Genomic DNA, 22,240 nt, shown 5'->3' on the forward strand with positions numbered 1-22,240 from the left:
AGCCACAGTGTTTATTTTCCCTCACTACTTCAGTACATGCTAAGGGATCCAACTAAATGAAATCCAAGGTTTTAACTGCACAAATTTTTCTTCTAACATATTGAAATCAAAACCAAACTTGTTTCTTTTGGCAGGTGCAGATCAAGCTCAAGTTTAAGAATTTTTCCTTTCGCTGTTCTTACATAACCTTTTTAATAGATCAAGAAGTAGGCAAAACCCTTGCTGCAGTATTCTACTTTTTGTACCTTTATTTTGGTCATGTTCCAAAGGTAGAAAACCTCAGTACATCAACTCTTCTTCCAAAAACTGATAATGATACAACTCTCACATCCAGATCTATGAGCAAACTAATTCATATACAGAGTTCCAGTGCTCTTGGCAATGTTTTCGTTGTATTTGTTAAACCTACAGTCTGTTAACTTAGAAAACCCTCGGGAACAAGCTCTTCCTTGAACGTATTTAACCAAGTAAAGCTCCAATATCCAGATCCCTTAACCTGAAAACTGATTAGCTTCTATATGACTTTTAAAAACTAAATCTAGATTACAATTAGATGTAATAATGAGTGTGGTGCTGTCAAGGACTGCAGTGAAAAGTGTCTAGGCACGTAACACCAAGCTGAGTTCATTTTGCAAGAGGAATCTTAGTTCATTTTAAAAGGAAATTTCCTCTAGACCCCACCTGAAACTGGAGCTCTTGTAGAAAAATGGTAAATGTAAACTACATTTATCTACCATTATTTGGAGTTAAGGGACAGTCAGACCAAACTTACTGCAATCCATTTTCAAACACTGTATTTGTTACTGAATTCCAAAACCAAAAAAACAACAATGCTGGAAGATAATTTTCTGTGTAGCGGCATATAAACCAAAGATATTGGAAATAAGTGCTTATAAATGCAGCCCCTCAGTCCCAGGAGATGTCAGGAATGAGTGACCTGGACGCTGCCAAGCCTGATCCCTCAGTGGCAGCCTGGCAGTGCTGCCTCACCTGGGTGAGGTCGTTGAGGGTGTCCTCCAGCACCTTCACTGTGAGCACGAAGGCCTGCTGGGCCAGCACCTGGCGATCGGCATCCCGCAGGTACTTCCTGAGCCACAGCAAGAGAGCACACGGGGTTAGCTGCCAACAGCACTCACAGGCAACAACCAGCACAGGGAAAGGAAAACAAGAACACCAAAAAAAAGCCAACACAACGACTTTAAAACATAAGAAACAAGTAAAACATCTGCGGGTGCATAGTGAAATATAACAATTTTGGGATATAACTCTTTAGCTCTGTTTCCCTCCACTTCTTCCCTCCCCACAAACATCAAAGATGGCACAAACAGAAGACAGCTCTGTGTACAAACAGAGGGAAGGGAAGAAATGGGAAGACACCAAGCAACCAAACCCAGAGCAAACCAGGCAAGCAGATTTACAGTTTTCTTGTAGCAAGCCTTCTGTGCCCCTCAAATACCAGCTTTTTATTCAATCCTTTTTTTGAAAAGGAGTATTATAGTTACACAAAGCTATGTTGAACTCTCAGGTGATTTTCACATTCTGGATAAAGCGTGCATGTGAGATTAAGGACATCAGCAAATCCTCTCTGTTTGATCATGTCAGTTGCCTTTGAACCCAGGATTTTTAGAGCTAAAACATGGCTGTGCTACTACCTTTTTATCTGGTTAGTATTACAAAAAAATAATATGGTATGTGTAAAACATTCACTCTATAGCTTCATTTAATTTACTGGAGCACTGTAATTTCAGTGTATTTGGACACAATGTTTTAGTCTGCTTTCAAGCAAAACACTTTCAGCTGTCAATTCCACCCAATCAAGTTCAATGGAAAGCTTAATTTCTATTTCGGAATTAGCTGGTTTTACTGAGAGGCCTAGAAATCAAGTAAATCACTCTGAAGGGTACTATTTCAGTCAAAAGGCCAACATTTTAAATACAAATATTTCCTCTCTATGACTTTACGTTAAATTGGTAATTACGTTATCTTTTGTCCGAAAAGCAAACCATAAACATCTGACTCCTCACTAGTTCAGTAGTAACTAAAACCTGCCTGTTTTTAAAAATAGGGCTGTTCCAGGCATATACCAGACACACCCAGAATATCTGCATTTCTAAGTTCCTCTAACAATTGCAGGTCACCATGGCTGGCACTGGCTGATCCAGCATGTCAAATTACTTGTTTTTTGAATTCAGTCTAGACTTACAAATAACATAATATTTTTAGTACAGCTATGGGTTTGCTTGGGACAGAATTGAAACCTTCTATGGTCCAGTTCTTCTGATACGTTAAAAGTCAAAGTATTTTTGGCTTCAAGTCTGCTGAACAAGTGGTGACATATTCCCAGACACACTACAATCCATGCAAATTCACATGCACTCACACTCAAAAACACATGAAGAAACCTTCAATGCCTCCAAGTTATTGCCATCAATCATTCAAGTTTCATTTCTTAAGCATTTGCCAGAGACCAATTTCAACATTTCCCACAGGACAGCCTACTAGAATTTTACCTCAGTTGCTTCAGTGTTTTCCTTGGATGTTTATTTTGGTCTTCTCATTGATACGAGTCCATATATAGCTCACACTAATAGCTTCTTTTTTTCTTAAATAAGGTTAATGCAATTAAAATTAGATCACCCCTGAACAGGATAAGCTTTTTAAATAGCATCAGCTGCCAAGAGGCTCATAACCATTGTTCAGGCATCAAGGATTACAGGAAGGCAGGATGCTGGGCCGTGACCTCCCGAGCACATCGCCTCTTACGCAAGAGCGAGCAGAGGGTGCCCAGGTCCCGCTGTGTCCCTCCAGAGAATCCCTCCACGTGACACACAACTCTGTAAGCTGCTAAGGACCTCTACGGCTGCTCTGAGCTTTAGCAGGAACACAGAGAAACTCCAGGCTACGTTCTACAACCGTAATCCTGAGAAAAATTAACCATCATTCCACTGTACTCCCAAGGGAATCTGCCCGAAGACTTTTTCCCTAAACAAAGAACAGCTTTAAATAAAATAGTCATACAGCGAACCAAATACACTCCAAGCTTCACAAAGTAACAGCTTAAAAGCAATCTGTCGTACTTTCCCTGGTCAGGGGTCCTCTGCAGCATGGATGAGACCTTGAGCAGGGTGTTGTAATCCTTGAGCTGTGCCAGCACGTTCAGCAGCAGCACGATGGAGCGGTTCATATGCGACGCGAAGCTGCCCGGGCGGTCGATCTCATCCACGGGGATGCGCCAGATTCCCTGCACAGGGAGCACAAGGGGAAGCCTTTAGAGAAGGATGCAACTGGAAAGGACAGAACCATGAAAATGTGGGTCAGGTTCATTCGTTCAGCATGTTGAATTTCACTGAGGGCCAGGGGAATAATGGACAGACAGAAGCTGGGGTGCCCCAGACAGTGTGATGGATTTAGACCTGGATTTGAAGTCAACTGATTCCTGCCAGTAGCAAAAGAGGAAGGCTCACAGGAGCCACAGCACACCTTCTAAAGATGCTTCTGAACTGTTCCAAGAAAAAGCAACCAAAGCCCAAATTATACTGTGCATTTTTCTTCAATGTCAATGAACATTCCTTACTAAGTCAAAGCTCAACTACCATAAAAGATAAGGAGTAACTTGAAGTAAGTTTTCCTGTCCTGAAAGCTGTTAATACACAGTCACAGCAAGTTTCTATCCTCAAACAGATACTGTTACTGTATCTATTACATCTGTTACTAAACATCTTAGGAACTTGGTTAGTGCCTTGATATCATCAGTGTTCACTGTGGACTAACCAGCCCAATAGGAAGAAGCCGATTCCTCAGCAGAATCCATTTTCCAGTGGCAGATTCAAATATTTGGCCATACGTCCTGATCCTTCTAATTAAATTTCTGGGACAAGGGAATCTTTGGGGAGCAAGGCTGGAGACTGATAGCAAATATAATTTAATTAGGGTTAGTCAGCTCAGATTTTGCCATGTCTAATACCTCTAATGAGAATGTTTTCAGGTGTTTATTTGGGTGCTGTCAGCACCCTAGTCAACCACACCTGCAAAAATGAACTGCACATACTGCCATGCTTGCAATGTTAGGATTGGTCTTACACTATGATCATTCACAAAAACTGCTGCTGCATCAGTGCAAACCCTTCCCTTGTGCTTTACTCGGTTCTGAAGCTTTTTCTTTAGTAGCCTTCTAAGGTGAAAATCCTCTGACCATGAAAACAATTTTGTGACAAAGCTGGAAAGAATAGTCTCATTGATAGGAGTACCTGACTGAGAAGGAGTTTGGCTTTCCAAACCTGTTCAGAGAGCAGGATACACAAATATTTACTCCTTCATCTTTGTTTAAAGGTCTTGCTTCAATTTGTTTAGCTTTACTTTCAGTGTGATCAAAACTCTTCAGAACTTAATAGAAAGTGGAAGCAAAGAAAATGATTACTGCAATCATAAATTACACTTGACCAGAAAAGCAGGTCCATAACCCCCTGTGTAAAATGGACCCTGCCCTTGCATGTCTGCAGAAAATCTCTAGCTCCAGTCCATAAGATGTACAGGAACTTAGGAAAAAACAACACAGAAATATCAATGGTTTAACAGCAGTGTTTTTACATGGAAAACAGTGACTTCAATTAGATATAATGCACAGACTAATCTGCCAAATTTTCTTGCTTTTCCTCATGCTCTCTACTGTTACTCCCCAGTGATCACAATAAAGCTGTTCTTCCTCTTTGCTCCCTAAGCTTGCTTTCAAACCCCTTTTTGTAGCTTCCCTTTTCCTATGCAATGTACCTAAAACCACAGCCCGGCCCAGCCCCAGGCGCTTCCTCCCATGTCCACAAACCCCTTCCGTGGCCTGGGGGCCAGAGCTCCAGTGCTGAGGGTGCTCATCAGCTCCCAAGCACACACAGATCCTGCAGGTGACAGCTCTGTCAACCAGCACATACTTCTATTTAAATGGAGATGCTTTTTCTTCCCCCAAACCATACAATGGCTCTCCTTTCAGCCTACAGATGAAACACACATTCTGGAGCTGCTATTTTTTGCTTCTCTGCACGTATGTAAACTGGGTTTCTGCCAAATCCCAAAACAAGTGAATGCCTCATAATGGCACCACATTGCAACAACCTACTTAGCCAATTTAACTACATAAAACAATTTCTGGTCAACTACAGCACATTGCAGGAGTGGAACACTGCCAATGTGTAGGTAGGTTCCTGGTCTTTTCAGCATTATCTCATTCTTCATTTGAATCTGGAGGATCACTTGGATCAGATATCATATCTAGAATTAGTTGGAAATAATTTTGCAGATGCTTCTCACATAACTCATGTATACATTTTAATGCTACTCTGGAAATTATAACAGTGTATTAGAACCATTTTCAACAACAGAATATACAAACTCCATCCAGATAGCCAGGAAGAAGTCCCTCAGATAGAAACAAAGTTGTGCATTTTGTTGAATGCTGCTGTTTTCCTCAACAGGGCACATTAGAAGAGGTTAAATTAAAACTCACATTAGGGGCACCCAAGTTTACCACTGCAATTACAAAAAGTAGGAGTGATTTTCAAAGGAAAGTCACTAACTTTTCATGTTTTGACTTGCAGCTTTATAAATGCAAACCAGCCATAGATAAGGGTCCAATGTTACAAACCTGCCTGTTCCACAGGCAGCCCCGAGCCAAAAGCAGAAAGAAACCTGCCAGCAGAGCAATCTTCATTCCATCACTGCATTGTATTAAGCAATATGCAAAACATCGATGTTCAAGTGAGTTTGTTTCATGAGTCATATGGAACTTTTAAGACTGCAATTTCGATCAGAATCTAAAGAATGTCTTGTTTAAATCTCTCCCGAAGGCAACTTTAACAAAGCCCATCAGGTATTAATTTTTCCTTCCTCAATACCAATAAACTTCAGTAAGAATGCTTCTAAATTCAGGTCACACAGTGCAACTCTTTTAAAGAAGCTCAATGTTAGGCTTTTATTATTTTTAACAAAGCTGAAGAAATACACGAATGCAAAGTTTGTAAAGATTTAACTGGGAAATATTATTCAGTTTGACTAAAATTAAAGTTTTTATAGCATTGCTTGAAATTTGAGATTTGTTAGCAAAGTACCTCTCTTGAAAGTAACTCTCACAGAAGAGTGCAGACCCTTGTGACAACAATTCCCAGTTCTTTGAAAGCTCTTGTTGCTGGTTATGGCCACTCAGGGTACCTGACAAAATGTCTCCAGCTCTGGCCACCGACAGGATTCTGCATCCAAGGCCTGCCCGTGTTTGCTGGCCACCACTGCCACTGTGAAAGGTTCTCCTCCCTGCTGCCACAGCCAGCAGAGCTGTTTACACCGAACCAGAGGAAGGAGTGAGACACTTCCAACAGCTCCAAAATGCCTCCCAAGATCCAAAACATCAGGCTGCTCTCCGTGCCTTCCTGGCAAAACAAACACGCTGCAAGAGTGGGGGCGGGGGAAGCCTGACACACACTGCGAGGAAAAAATAAATCTGGGAGTAGTGAAAACCCTGCAGAGAACCTAATACTGAACATGACATTAAATATAAAACTGAAGAATCAAGCCAGTCTACCATACTCCTGGTGACACTTGTACAATTCTTTTTCAGCCTGGAATTGCTGCTCTGCCTCCAGAAGTGCAGGCTGGGGAGGAGGGTGAGCAGAGCAGGACGGTGCTGAGAGCAGAGCTGCAGCTCTGTGGTACTTTCTAGTGCAGTCACTGAAAATAGAAAGGAAGGAAGTGCTTATTATTCCTCCACGCTGCTTACTCCAGAAGTTTAGGGGAGGGGATTCCCTGGGGTTTAGGAATGCCTCTCTGAGGAGGAGAGGCTGACAGATGCCAGCAAAGCCCAGCTTCCCCGGGGATGCTGCTGCTGCCACGGCACAGCTCCAGGGTAAGCCATTTTCTAGCACAGATCAAACTTTACTCTCTCGGTGCTCCATGGCTGTGCTTCTCAACGAAATGGAGAAATGCAAGTCATGCTCCAGATGATCCAATTCACATACAAGCAAACACATAAAACCCACACTAATGCAAATAAAGACTTCCCATTACTTAACTCTCTCTTTTTCATCCTTTTTTTTTTCCCCAAGGGGTCCTGGAAGCTTGAGTTGCACTACATACAACAAACTGGATTCCAAGTGAGCAAACCAAAACCAAACATTTCTTCATTTGTCAGTCTCAGTAATGTCCTGCTAAGAGCCTTTAGGAAAAATAACTTAAATATTATTTTAAGATTGCTAGAAAGTATGACAAAATAGCAAACTAACTAAGTGGTTCAGAGAAGGCACCAATTAATAATGCAATCACCTATATGGTATTTCAGAATCATGAAGCTGAACTAAGCACAGTTGTATAATCCCTGGAAAGCTCACACTTTCCTAAGCTTCCTAAAGTCTCTGCTTTGATATAGGGTTAAGAACAACACACTGAAATACTCCCAGTTTCACTCATGTCCTGCCTTCTTAGTTACTTATATAATTTTAATGTCTTGCTCTAGGTGCCTGCAGAGGAAAGGAATATGGTTCAAGCTGAACAGATTCAACACAGGGTTTGAGACCTCTCTGTTTGAAGTGAGGAAGGTACAGAACAGCCCCTGAACATCCCCACTCTGCCCTGTAAGCACTGCTTTATTTAGTGCTCAGCTCGGGGAGGGTGTCTTTGCCTGACTCACAACTTCCTGCTACCTCTGAGCACAACCATCAAAACCACTGCCCCCTCCCCCATTTAGCAAATTACTAAACCACCTTTCCTCATCCAATCTTAACACGCTCCCATATCTCGTGTTATTTTACTCTGTCACTTGATTTTGACTTCTTTTCTACAGATAATTCTATTCTTTTCCTTCCTCAATTCCTCATTTCATCCACACTGCTATTCAGCCTGTAATGGAACAACTCTGCCTCTGTGAACAGGAATGCAAGTGGGCAGAAAAGCATTAAGAAAGAAAAGCATTAAGAAAGAAAAGCAGCTATATTCAGGGTATTAAAACTGATCTGCAGGGGCCTGTGTCATCAAGCAACCCTTGCTTACTGTAACTTAGCCAATTTCAGGAAAATCTTACCAACTTTTAATTTTTCAGACTATAGTTATTACACAGTACAGTAAGAATATCTATAAAAAATCATAATGCATAAATTACATCTTACTGGCCTGGAAAAGGAAACAGAAATAAAGGCAAAACTGCAGCAACCTCCTTTCAGTAAGTCAAGAACAAGCAGGATTACAATTCCTAGTTTATAAGGCAAATATTGTCAATTCCTTATTTTCTTATCTTTTAAATACACACAGACTTGGAAATGAATAAACAACAAGTATACATTTTGGAGGAACTGTGGAATTCTGTAACTTTATTTTAGCAAAACAGGAGCATGAAAAAATAGTGCCAAATGGAAATGCTCCACATGTTCCAATCATCATATGCTGATAAAGAAACATAATGGACAATTTTCACCTCTTGGTTCTCTCTTCAAAATACAGTGTATTTGCAGGGTCTTAAATTTCAGACTTTTCCATTTCCAGCACAATCATTTTACAGTTGACTTGGCTTTAAATTGGTTTTAACCCTATGAAAAGAACACCCAAGCCACAGCCACGTTGGGAGACTGCGAGCATGAGTCAGGGACATCCCCACAGGAGGCAGGGAAAGGGAATGATCTCCTTGCTGCATGAGCAATTACAGAAAACCAGAAATGCCTTGTCAAGAAGATGAGTTCCAAGTTCAGGTGGAATTAATGAAACAAACGGAGGCCTACAGATGGCCCCTGCAGAGCTTTGGGTTTGGCCACCTGCCAGACAGAATCTAGAGGTTTATGTTCACCCGGTCAGGAGGCTTGAGGAGCCTTTACTCAGATGGTTCCCATGTACCATGTGATTTCACAACCATGTCAACACAAAGTCACATCACTTCTTTTTTTAAAGGGAAACAGCTAACTAGACTGTAAGAAAAGGAAATAAAGAAACCATTCCACAGCACGGCTATGACAGAAAGACAAAGAAAGCAAGGAGAAGCAACAGAGCGGTCTCTTAAAACCTGTTTTGAAGGTGCAGTCCTGCTCAAACAATAACACAGCTGCACTCCCCCCGGAGCTCTGCACCAGTGTGCCTCACGCAGACATCACCCACACGAAAATCCAGCAAACACAGGAGCTGTGTGCATAATGCATCATCCTCGGGAGGAAGGTGCTGCTCCCCGCGCTGCTTTTCCAGGTTAACACCAACAGTGCCAGGGCAGGATCTGTCTCTGGGGTACTCGAAGAATTCCCTCTTGTTCAGTCCCTCGTTCCTCTAACCTGCAAATCTGGGGTGCTAAAGCAAAAGTGGATTTGAAGATAAAGCTGTGGAACACCCACTCTTTTTCTTTTTTTCTTTTTTTTTTTTTTTTTCCTTTTTTCTGTTGCCAACATGAACAAAGGTTCCCTTTTGGACAGCTGGACAACTTCTCAAGCTGGAAGGTCAGTTACTGCTAAAAAGACTTTGGAACAAATTACTTAGGTACATTTATCATCTTTCCTCTCTAAGTTGCTCCCTTTTACCAACTGTATTTTAGAAGAGAGAAAAAACGCGACTGGTTAGGAATTAAATTGCCAGCAGTTAAGTTTCATTCTCCTGCAGACAATTCAAGGTTGCCAAAGGGATGCAGAAGAGCAGAAGTCACCCAGAGACTTAGTCAGGCACTTCCATCTACTCAACAGAAAACACTGAGGAGTGTCTCCTCACCCATGGTGGAATTTCAGATTCTGCCTTTGTTACTTCAGTACCCTTTTTTGAGGTACATTTTGGTTTTATGTCATATCACTGTCTGAAAGAGTTTGGAATTTTTTCTTTGGGAGGATATAAAGCACAGAAATCCAGAGAACATTGACTGCTTCTATATCTTCTAATGCACAATTAATATGATGCAGAAATCTCATGAAAGAATATGAAAACTTTGATGGGAAAACTCTTATCAGAATTTTGAATTTCTTTAGTCATTTTCTGGGGCCAGATGTAGGAAGATTTCTATACCACCGAAATAAATAGCTAGCAGGGCACATCTAGACAGTGACAGGGGTCTGGTTTCACCTAACAGACAGCATTTCCTTGTATTAAGAGGATTTTCCTGCTAAGAACTTCTCTGTGTATCTGCTACAACCAGACTGCCTGGTATCAGATACAAATGGTGCTCAAAGCTAATGTCAAGCTTGGTACAGTTCATCCAGCAGCCTGGAATTGGGCAGCCTTCTGCACCAGCCCCCTGAAGACAAAAGCAAACTCTCATTTTTTTTATAACATGTGGTATTAATTCAATCTAATTCCACACATCTCTGATACAGTCACACACATTTATTGGTACCACCCAGAAACATTTTACAGAGGGAAAAAGGCATTTAAGGGATGTGGCTCACCTGAGCTATTACGGGCTCCACGTCAGGGTGAGATGAACTACAAGCTAGAAATCACTATTTCCTTTCAACACAAAGGATGATGGCTAAGTCATAAAAGATGACAAATGTTAGGGGACATAAATGACAACCAGAAACTTTGCAAGGTGGTTCTGGTCTCTGTCAGTGGCAAACCATGGCTGAGCCCCATCACTCAGTCTCACCCCTAAAGGAGGTGCTGCAGAACCAGAGAATCTGAGTTAACACCAGAGAGGTGGGAGAAGCTGTTGGTTCCCAGAGAAGGGCAAATTCAAGGATTAGGAGATTGGGGTTTTTATCAGCCATCACTTCTGTCTGTCTGTGGCTGCCCCAGTATCCCCAGAGGTCACAGGGTGAACAGCCAGCAGTGTCCAGGCACTGTAACTGGTATTATCTGGTGGGAGGAAGGTCACCTGGGCATCCCAGCTGAGGTGGCTCCAGGGGAGGCCACAAAGATGGTCAGAGGGCTGGAGCACCTCTGCTCTGAGAGCTGGGGTCACTCAGCCTTTCACAGAACACAGACTCTGGGAAGGCCTCACAGTGGCCTTTCAATACTTAAAGGGGGCCTGTAAGAAAAATGGGGACACACATTTTAGCAGGGCCTGTCCTGATAGGACAAAGGGCAATGGTTTTAAATTAAAAAAGGGTTGATCTAGGTGAGATATAATGAAAAACTTATTTCATAATGAGGGTGGCAAAACACTGGCACAGACTGCCCAGAGCAGAGGTGGATGCCTCATCCCTGGAACATTCATGGTCAGGTTGTACAGGGCTTGGAACATCCTCATCTGGCTGGAGATGTCCCTGTTCTTTGCAGGAGATTTGGACTGGGTGACCTTTAAAGGTCTCTTACAACCCAAACTATTCTGTGATTCTACAATTCCATGATTCTACTTCAGCCTAATTTTAAGAAAATTGCTTCAGAACACAGAACTATCAGTTATCATTTCTGACTACGCCTTGTAGCGCTCAGAAATAGCGAACCTGGCACAGAACATTGCTCAGGTTATTCTGACAACACTCCTGCCTTCAAAGACTGCATGGGCAGTACAGCACAACAAAGTCCTAGAAAGGAAAGGAGGACATGAACTTCACAACATTAAGTGCTATGCTAGTTGTTGAGATTCAGCACACTGTTGATGTAGAATGAACATTCTGAATTAACGTGAAGAGTTGTTCAGAGGTTCTTCATGCTGTAACACTGCAGTGAGGGTCTCCTCCTTGTACAGGATGTCACTTTCTACTATTTCAGCCCAAAATCCTTCAGACTTAAAGGATTTGAAGAAATAGATTTTCACCTACTTAAATAGCAAGTTTTAGATGTAAATTACTGATTATCCACTACATAAAGACCCATTGGTTTTGAGTATTTTAAACAAGGCTGGCAGAGTGCTAAAAAGTCGTTTTACCAAAATACTCCAGTTTTTATGCCAACACAAACTGGTCTTCAATCCTACATCACTTGCTTTTCAACAAACAAAATGCTTAACTGCCCACTCCCACCCAACAGCTGACATCCAGCATCCCTGCACTGACAGCACAGACTTCCAGCTTTTACTCTCCTCTACATAATGACACACAGAGTAAAATATCAAGATGAGAATCTATAAAATCCCAGTGTCTGCAAAATATTTCAGCATGTTCATGAAATGCTTAGAAAAAGCGACATCATCCACCTTTACATTTTACATCTATATCACCATGTTAGACTCAAAGTCTCAGAAAAAATCAAAAGCTAGAGGGTTAGATCAGCAGCACAGAGGAAAATGCTATAATTTCAGAAAACAATACTGATCAAGCACTCGGTGTTCTTCTTGTCAGTACCAAATCACTAGAATACACGGCATTAGGAGATCCTGCTGAGACCTTGGAGCCTGAAGAAACATAAAAGGTCCAGGGAATGCTTGTTACTAATTTCCATCACAATTTTTGAAAACAGAAAACCCTCTATAGCAGCATCAGCTGGCAACTCACAAAATACAATCAAGTGATGATCCTCAAAACTGGTAGAGAAGAGACTTCACTTTAATTTTATCTTGATACAAAATTACATCTTCATCAAAACTACCCAGAAACATTCTCCTTAAAATGCCTGCTGGCTAAGGGACATCTTTCAGACAAACACTTTTACCTCAGAGTACGATCAGTGACCACGCAGCCACACCACCTAACTTTGGGGGCTACTTAGGGACTTGTCAGAAAAGTGCATTTTTCCTCAGTGACCTGTTGGCTAGGTTTTCTCAACTGACCCTGGTAAGTAAGAAAAAGTGAAGTAGATTCAAGGTGACACAACACAAAACCAGATTAGTGTGCTGTACAGACTGAAACGTGGTCAGAAAAGGGCCGTGCCATTACTCCAAGTGACCAATCCATATGGAACAATGCTCTGGTTGGTACTGGCAATTCCCTTTGAAGCTACCATGACCTTACATTCACGTTCAGTAGTTCATAAGCCACAGACTTTGAAACACACGTAGGAAGGGGGTTTTGCAGCTCATTTAGGAACAAATCAAGATTATGAAAAAAGCTAGTACACCTCACTTGTGACATTATTTACAGAAATTAAGAGAGCTGCATATTGGAACTTAATGAAGAACTGTCAGTACTTTTAACAGCACATATACAAACAAGCACTACCAAGCAGGGTGAAATATAAAATGCAATACACACCAGGAATAGTACTAAAAAAATATACTCAGCTGCTCACTATTGGAAAACACTTTTGGGGAGTGACAAGAATGGCATGTTCCATGACAGGCTGGTATTTTGGTATGTGCACACAATCTGGAAGCACAGAGAAATGCTTGAATCTTTTGTCAATGCTGAGAAGAAAAAAAGCAACGGAAAGCTGAAGGGAACAAAAATTTAAACTCCTCTAGTGTTCTGACAGAGGTAAAGTAACAGCAGGAGCCAGCAGAAAAGCCTTTCAAACCAGAACCCTCTAAGCTCTGTCTGGGGTTCCCAACTCCTTTTGCTAATGCCAGTTCTGGAAAGACGTGTTTGTAAACACACAACTTAATTTGTGTTTGAAGGTCCCAGCTCTGTCTGAGGTTTCATACTGGCTTAGGAATGACAGAAATACACATCCTGGATTTCAAACAGTTTGTCAGCTGAAGCTGAGGGCAGGAAGCAGCTTATTTGAAATAGGTAGTAAGAAACAAATATCCCATAATAGAGGTTATGAACCAGAAAAAGACACATGCAGTAAGTAAAGCCTTGGAGAAGAAATACTTCTATCCAAAAACTGAAGCTCTACATGAGTTTGCACATTTCATCCTCAACAATTAAGAGCCTTGAATTAAGCCATTAGGAGCTGACAAGCAATTAATTTCATTATCTCTTTTCCCCCCACTACAGCAGCATCCACAGAACACTTCCCTTCTCTGTCCAGCAAGTGGAGGCCCTGAAGGAATCCTGACGGCTATAAAAGGTAAAAAAATCTCTTTCTGTTATGCACCCCACAGCTAATCTCAAGTTATCTCTTCTCCTCTGATACAGGAATTCATACAACAAAACAGAATTTCAATAAGTCTGTTCTTCATGTATTTTACCTTTTTTTTTAGGGGGGAGGACATATATGTGTGTTAACACCTCATGCTGTCTTGCTTTCAGATATTGCCAGGACTTGCTCAGAAAAACAGAAGCAGTTCTTTGTCCAGTTTGTGGAAATGCCTAATTCAAGTAAATTTAGGCAGCAGCCTGCCTAGCACCCCAACTAAAGTTGACTGATTATTGGTAACACCAGAGGAACAAGTCATTGCAGGGAAGCAATAATTTAATTACCCTATTTACAGTAAGATAAATCACAGTATACACAGGGGAGCTTCGATGTTCAACCAGCAGCAATACTACAACAGCTCAGTCTAACACAAGGCACAGCAGAGTCTCAGCTCTCAGCTCAGAAGACAGGGTACAGTGTTTGATTTCAGTGATACTGGGAGATAGAAATAATTTGAGAACAACCAGAGTAATTATTGAGGGGGAGGAGGAGGAGTTAGGAAGGCCTCAACATTTAGAGTATTTCAGACTCCAACAAAGATGCTAAAAACACACAACAGTCCTATTACTGAAAACAGTATCTGGGTATTCAAGATGCCAACCTGAATATGCTCCAATAGAAAGGACCCAACTTGCAGCTCGCTGGGTAATAAAAACCTCTACAGCATATGCTTTAATTCCTAGATCTGCTCCATGCAAAATGCCCCCAGCACACTCAAAAATCTGCCATTGCACAAATAAACAGAGGCTGCAGTAAATTAAAAAACCAGAAACACGGAGCTGCCACAGCCAGTGCCGCAAACAGCATGTGGCACTTGCTTTATGCACAACACCAGAATTTACTGCAATTAAGACATACGTTCTAAAATTATAAACATGTGACCAGACAAAGCCGACTGGTTTTAACAAACTGCTAATTAAATTGGAATCCTCTTATCCTCTCTCTCTCTCTCTCTTTAGCTGAATGAAGCAGCAACTGTTACAGCATAGTAGCTCATGCAAAATAGCCACTGAACAAGAGGCTTTGCTGTTAGGTCACCGCTGAGCAGGGGAATCTCCCGTGTGCGCTGGCTCTGGCAGCAGAGCAGGGAGCGCTCAGCAGAGAGCACAGCTGGGCTGCTCAATCCCAGAGACCGACCGGCTCCTCCACACATCAAAGCCGCCCCTCGCAAGCTTTAGGGCTGGCTTGAAAACGAGGGTGCTAAGTAATTCATCCCACCCAGGGGGTGGAGGAAGGAGAAATCCCAAACAATACAGACCGAATCAAACAAAAATCCCTCACCCTTTCGTCCCCCCTTCCAAACTTCTCTCGACTCCTCCGTTTCCCATCGCCCTCAGGATTTTCCTGTGCAGCACAGCAGCTTTGTTCAGCCTCTAACCGCAGGTGAACCGAACTAATGAAATAAGTATTTCCCAACCACGACGGCAAATGTCAGCAGAGCTCATCTCCCTCCCTCCAGCTCGGAGCTGGGACGAGCCCAGCGGCGCCTGCAGCCCGCCCAGCACCGGAGAAGGGATTCCCCGCAGGTCACGGCCAGCTGCTCGCAGGGTACCCGCGGAACGGGAGAGGGCAAAGGCACGGCCGAGGAACGCCCTGCAGCGCGGGGAGCCGGCAGCTGTCTGCGCTGCTGCGGGCAGAGACACACAACTTCCTCCGCCAGCGCCGCATCTGTCCCCGCCGGAGCCCCCGGCCTCCCCGCGGGCATCGCCGCAGCCCGGCCCGCCCGCCGGGCTCCCCGCGGCTGCCGGGGGAGTTCCCGAGGCGCCCCCCGCACTCACCATCCCCGGGGCGCGGGCTGGCTCCGCCGGAGTTCCCCGGCGGCCGCGGAGCCGGAGCGCGCCCGCCCCGCCCGGGCCCCGCGCCGCCCCCGCGCCCCCACCTGACCGCCCCCGCCCGCCTCACACTTCCTCTCGCACCGGAGTTGCCCGAGCCCTGGAAGCCGCGTACCTCGGATTTCCTGCCGCCGCGGACAGTTATTTATTTTATTTCTCCCCGCGTCCTCGCCGCCGGGAGGCTGCGGGCCGGGGCCGGCCGTGCCTGACGAGGGGAGGTCGGTGCCGGTTACCGCCGAGCCCGGCTCGCAGCCATCCCGCTGAGGGCAGCGGAGCCGACAGCTGCCGCTGTCGCTTGGCGAGCTTTAATACAAACCAGTTATCTGCTCCCACCTGTCCGCCAAACCTCCCCGAAATATTCCCTGACCCAGTTTAACCCCGCGGGTGCCGCTTCACCGCCCTTCACCTCGCCGCCACCGAAGGCCCGTCCGTGACCTATTTTTCCCCGGCGCGGCCGGCTCGCTGCTGCGCCCGCAGCGCCGAGGCGGCGGGGCCCGCCGGGATGCTCGGAGCGGAGCCGAGCCCGCCGCCCGCCGCCTCCCCGCCGCAGCTGCCGCCATGGCCGGGCGCGGGGCCGCCCCCGCCGCGCCGCTGTGCGCTCGCCCCCGCGGGGCCACCCCGAGCTCCGCGCTCGGCACCGACCCGCGGGCCCCGGACACGGCCCCGGACACGGCCCCGGACACGGCCCCGGACACGGCCCCGGACACGGCTGGGCGCTGCCACATCGCCCCCTCCCCAGCTCCTTCCTGCGCTACCGGGGCTGCTGCCCGCGCCCTTCTCGCACCGGTGCTCAGCCACCTCTTTCGTTACATCTTTCTGCATTCCTCGAACTATTTGAAGGGGAAAACAAAAGATCTCCCCTCGTCCTTTCCCCTGGACTTCCCTCTCCCCGCTTTTGACGATTTCGGTCAATCCCCCATTAAGACACCCAAACGCGTGCCAGTCCGCTGCCAACCTCTGTCCATGTAATCCTGCCCCACAAACTCACTGATACATCTTTCTCAATCTCGGCTCAGCACAGCTAAACTCATCTTCTTTTCCCAGCCACTGATCCAGGCTCTGCTCCAGATTACCTTCATCTCAGATGTTTAAACATTTTATCTTTACATGCTCCTTTCTCTCACTTTTGCAGGCATGGCAATTGCTTTGACCTCTTCCTTGCCTTTCCAAGCATTGCAGAGACTTGGTTTGGTTTGTTTTTTTCCCTCTCCCGCTCGCTAGGATTATTCTTAAGTGCTCAAAATCCATCCTGTTTACTAACACCTCAGGTTTAATACCTTGCTTCTCAACCACACCAGTCCCCACTGTAGGCAGAAATCAGGTGCTAACATGATCTTCCTTTCCCATCATTTTAGCCACTTTTTACCAATCTTTCCATTTCTTCATGTTCCTATTTTCTTAGCAGAGCAGTTCCCAGGGTTCTCACATTGAAAACCTCTATACCTTGCCACTTCCTACTTATTTGCATACACATCATACACATACTTCCATGCTTAACAGCATATTGAAAAAATAGCCAAAGAATAATTCAGCTACCCTATTTACCTTCTATACAATTATATTAATCAACAATACCCTGTGTCTGTGTCTCCACTTAAACTGTAAGAGACTGGTTTTTGTTTTAAAGCTAAGATTTCACTATGGGCATTGCCACTCTGAAACAACCCATGTCTTCACTGCCTCTCACATCTTTCCACCAAAGGCAATAACAAATTCTGTATTGATTAACAACACAATTTTGACACTACCACTTAAAAAATCCATTAACCTTTACTCTTTTGACTGCATAACACAGATTTACATTTTAAATAGGGAACTGAAATGAATACTTACTTTCTATGTATTCATGCAAATAGGCTTCTTTCTGACCTGCCCTTTTTCATCTGCTCCTTTAGTCATAGTAGAGCTTCTATCTCCCCTATTACACTGGGGCTTTTTCCTATGTATTATCATTTCTTATGCAAATTAAGTAGCTGCTGTACCTGGAATTAAATACACTGTTGATGTTCACTAATTTGAAATTGTCGCTTTATGTTTAAAGTTTAAAAGGATATGCTTTTCACCATGTATTATCTTTGATTCTGTCCAATTCCAAAGGTTTCTTATTAACTTTTTGTCTCTCTGACTGGCATTTTCATTAATCACCATGGTATTTCCCATGTTTGCATTGCAGACTCCTACAGCAGTCAGACTCCATACATTAGTCAGTTGTCTGAACCATCACAAGCAGAAGGAATTTTGCAATATTTGCATGTGCAAGTGTTCATAACTTACAGTGCTACTGAGCAAAATAATTCCACATCAGTTACCTGAGGTAAAAAATACATTTGCTCAATGAAGGGTAAGTGGTATCCCCTGTACCTGTGGGAATAAACAACACACCACGGGATTTTCACGTTCTGGATGTGGGACGTGTTACAGAGATGCTCCAAGTTCAGGAGGGTTGTGAAGAACAAGTGGATAAAACTTCCTGGTGCACAGAGAAAGGGACTGAACCTTTGGTGCTCGTGTCAGAAATGTCCTTGAGTTATTCACAGGCACCCACACACATCCCTGGCAGCTGCAGCTCCAGGCTCCTGCAGAGGGTGGCTGGCACCATCCCACCACTGTTCCTGGTTCAGACTCAAAATCACCGAAAATCAAAGGCCTTTTCACTCAGTACTTTTATACAGAGCAGTATTTGGGAATATTTAAGTCTTCTGGCTGATTAAAGATGATAACTATTTTCTTGTTTTGTTAGTTGGCGACTGTGCAAATGATGGCTGTAGAAACAGCTAACTTCTGCTTTTTAAACTTAATTTAGGTGATATAGGAACAAAACAATGTGGCTTTATGCATTTTGGCAAGGAAGGATGGATGGGAAAAAGACTGACAGAGCAATTACAGGGAACTTGAAACATGCCCAGAGTCAACAAGATGACCTAACATTTGTCCTTTTAAAAATAAATACTCAGAATGAATAGTTTCAGCTCAGCAAACCATCTCTGAGAAAGGAAAACAATCATCCTAGGTGCAACTGGTAATCCTCAAAGACCACGTCCTATACTTGTCCTTCAGTCATGGGAAAGGAGGAGTGCAAAACACTATTCCAGACCATTAAAAATGACAAGTTTGTGCTGCACTCCGTGTTTCCTACTTCAAGCCTCATTGAAATTTTTGTTTAAAAATCTTTTTATCTTCAAATCAATAACAATCAGAGTCTGATGAACACCTCAGCCAGAATCATCTAGGGTATGTGAGCTCTAGCATGTGCTCCCCAGGGCCACAATGCCAGGAGCCAGCTGGAAATGCTTTCACACTTCTGCACACTGGGATTTCTCCATGAAATGTTCTAGGGTGAATAATGAATGTTCAGAAAGATTGCAGGCCTCCCTGCACTGTTGAGATAAGGGTGCCAGCTTTCCTTGCAAACACAGCATAGGAGTTTGTTAAGGTCATTTGGAATTCTGTTCCATTTTCAAATGGTGGGTTTTTTTCAGTTTGAAGGATATGCACTGTAAATCCTAGCATGAACTCTATTTCCACTTAGCAGAGGTAGATTTCACCTCTTGTTTTTAAGGAAGTAGGGCATTGTTTTCACTTATAGATGACTGCTTTTTTCCTTGTAGAGATAAGAGTAATCTGAAGTTTCCAGTTCAGTGTAAGTCCTACAGGAACTAGGAAGAATCATTCCTCCAGCAGCAGTATTTGCCTCCTTTAACTCAAGTATTTTCAATCCTGCAAAGAGTCAGATAACAACAGCTACCAGGTTGAAATATTTGCCTAGAAACCCCTGTCTAATCCAGAGTGGCAAATTTTGTAGTCTTACATAAGTATTTCCAGGAAAATTTCTCTTTTCCATCAGTGCTAGAACTGCATTTGATATAATTTTATACCTGAAAAATGTACTCAAGAACAGCAATTTCTACAGATAAAGGTATTATTTTGGGAATTCCAGATGGACCCTATGCTGTCTGTCTAGAGACAAACAAATGTAAAATCATATCAAATGATTTGTCTACATGACATTCGATCTGCTGTTCTCAAAAGGGCAAATGGAAGAAGAAAGAACAAGTGCAAATGGAAAAATGGGAGAGGAGGATGTCAAAAGGCAGCAACAGCAATAAATGAAGCTGAAAGGAGACTTGGAACAGAAATCTGCAGTTCACAGTCTTGCTGTCTTCACCTTGCTGCCCACATACTTTAAAGACTTCAGATTCAGATTCATCTCCTGGTGGGGCCCTTCATTCTGTCAGCTCCAGTCTGCCGCTGGAGACAGCTCTCAGACAGAAGTTTTCAGGAAGAAAGACACTTTGCTTTGCTTTACCTTATCGATTTGAGAACATACAGAGCCAGGAAATTTTATTCTGGCTCAATTATTCACAAAAAGCACGCAGAGACTTGTCAGATTTTGAAGGGAGTGAAGTGACATATTGAGAAGACAGTGACAAAATAACCCAGAAAATAGGCCTACGTGGAATGGTTTACCTGCCTACCCTGTCACCGTGACGCTCAGCCCAGGAAACAGTGGCTGTGCTTCTAGCAACGATTTCAGAAAGAGAGCAATACTCACTGACTACAATTTACAAAGCAGAAACCCACCCTTCTGCTTAAAATGATTTCTCCCACACTTTGTCAGCAGAGTCACACTGATTGTCTAAATCCTGGGCTGAGAACTCCCTGGGCAGGAAATGTGTAAGGCAGCTCAGTCCTGTCTATGTCTCCTCTTTTCTTCCCTAATTCAAATCCTTTTGCTTTCTAAGTGCCTGGGTGACAAGGTGGTCAACTTGGAATAATAACTTTTATGGCACAGGAGTTGATATTGCTGAATGTGAACAAGAGCAACTGAGTGCTCTGAAATTTCACATCAAGACACTGATGATCTCCAAAGCAACCAACACTGGGATTTTTGGTAAAATTCTTCACTTGAAATTCTGTAACAAAACCTAGCAATGCTGAGAACCCAAGTCTGTTTCCTGACCAAGACTCCTTCCAGCTGGAACACACTCACTGCTGCTAATTTAAATTTCAGTCAGTTCCTAATACTTTTATAATTTAGTGTTCTGTTTACAAACTATATGGAATATTGCTTATTTGCTCATGCAATTTAAATATTGAAATTTAAATATTGAAAAGAAGGTGAAAAAAAAGAATTAGTAAAAGCCCAAGCTTCCAAAATCTCTTTGTTTGAAATAAGCTAAAACTTTCAGAAAATGTCTGTGTACATAGTTGCATGTTTTATTTGAAACACTAGAAAACGTGAAGTTATTATTTTTGTTGCTCCTGAAAGTAATGTCCTCTTTAGTATAAATAATTCAGAAAAATGCTTTTGCTTTCTTATTAATGGGAAAAAAATTTACAATGAAAATACCCTGACCTGAAACCTGCTGGGAAGTAAGTAATTTCCAGTAAGACCTTTAGTACAGAGCTGTCAGTCTAAGGGCAAACAAAGCCATATGTTTTTCTTTCAAGCCTGTTGAAAAAACTACTGTGTTACAGGCATGAAAAGAGCACCTTTATGTGTCACTAAATACAATTTTCAAGGATTAAGTTTATCCCATTGTCAGTATTTCAGCTTACAAAGTGTTTGGAATGTGCATTTCATTTCACCACTTACATTCCCTTTATGAGTACTTTCCCTTACATTACCAAGAAAATACCTTGGAAATCATTGCACTGCCTTCACCTCAGAAATCCCATTTTCACTATACAACCACACGGGCCTGCAAGCCCTACTTCTCTTTAAAACCTGATTTATGATTCTATTTCAGCTTTTTAAACACTGAATCTGCCAGCAGCTGTGACACACATGGGTTACAAACATAAAATACGTGCTCTATATTGAGCAGATCCCCCATGACAGAAGGCACTGCTGAAGTGTCCCAGAGTTTGGGATGGGTGCAAACACTTCTCCATGGATGAGCTACGTGGACAAAAAAGCCTGGCCCATCTTCAGCTTGGTCCAGCTTTTTCCCACTTGGAAATCCTTTAGTCACTTCAGTATCACTGAAAGAACTGGAGCCCAGTGATTCTGAAATGCTGTAGTTGATAGTTATACTATTAATTAAGAAAAAAAATGAGCAACAAACCCCAACACATACTTTTAAACCCTTAGTGTAGTCTGTCAGGAGGAATAAACCAGGGATGTGTAAACAGAAATCATTTTAGCTGTTACACCAAGCTCATTAAATTATCTCAAACATCTGAATACTTAAGAAAATGCCATTGTATTAATGACTCCCACTAGTTTCAGTCTGCTAAACAGGAGATCACAGTCTAAGTGCTAATTCACTTTGAATATACACACAGGGAGCAGCTGAAGAGATAAAGATTTAAATAGAAAATGACCTAGTAGGAGTTTTCAGTTCTGATTTTTTACTGTGTCAGCAAACCAAATAGCCAGAAAAATTCATAATTCATTCTGACTAACTGCTAGAAAGTGCTTCAAGTGAAAAGCTTGTGGTGGCTTTTTTTTTCCCGATTTTCCTTCCTCTAACCTATAGAAAAATTAAACAACTTCATAAAAGCCGAATTTGTGA

The 22,240-nt window shown here is 43.0% G+C and overlaps 1 protein-coding gene across 5 annotated transcripts in view; it reads right to left on the reverse strand.

The window, feature by feature from the left end:
• The window catches only part of CABIN1 (calcineurin binding protein 1), a 109,017-nt gene that overhangs the window by 26,908 nt on the left and 59,869 nt on the right, over positions 1 to 22,240 (reverse strand). For all 5 annotated transcript variants that reach the window (XM_063416466.1, XM_063416464.1, XM_063416465.1 and 2 more), the window contains exons 31-32: positions 3,078 to 3,241; positions 991 to 1,087 (exon numbers count right to left, since the gene is read on the reverse strand). In XM_063416466.1, the coding sequence (XP_063272536.1) occupies positions 991 to 1,087; positions 3,078 to 3,241 (261 nt within the window). The remainder of the gene's footprint in view (positions 1 to 990; positions 1,088 to 3,077; positions 3,242 to 22,240) is intronic.

The sequence above is a fragment of the Prinia subflava genome, chromosome 19, assembly GCF_021018805.1.
Source record: "Prinia subflava isolate CZ2003 ecotype Zambia chromosome 19, Cam_Psub_1.2, whole genome shotgun sequence".
Taxonomy (NCBI): domain Eukaryota; kingdom Metazoa; phylum Chordata; class Aves; order Passeriformes; family Cisticolidae; genus Prinia; species Prinia subflava.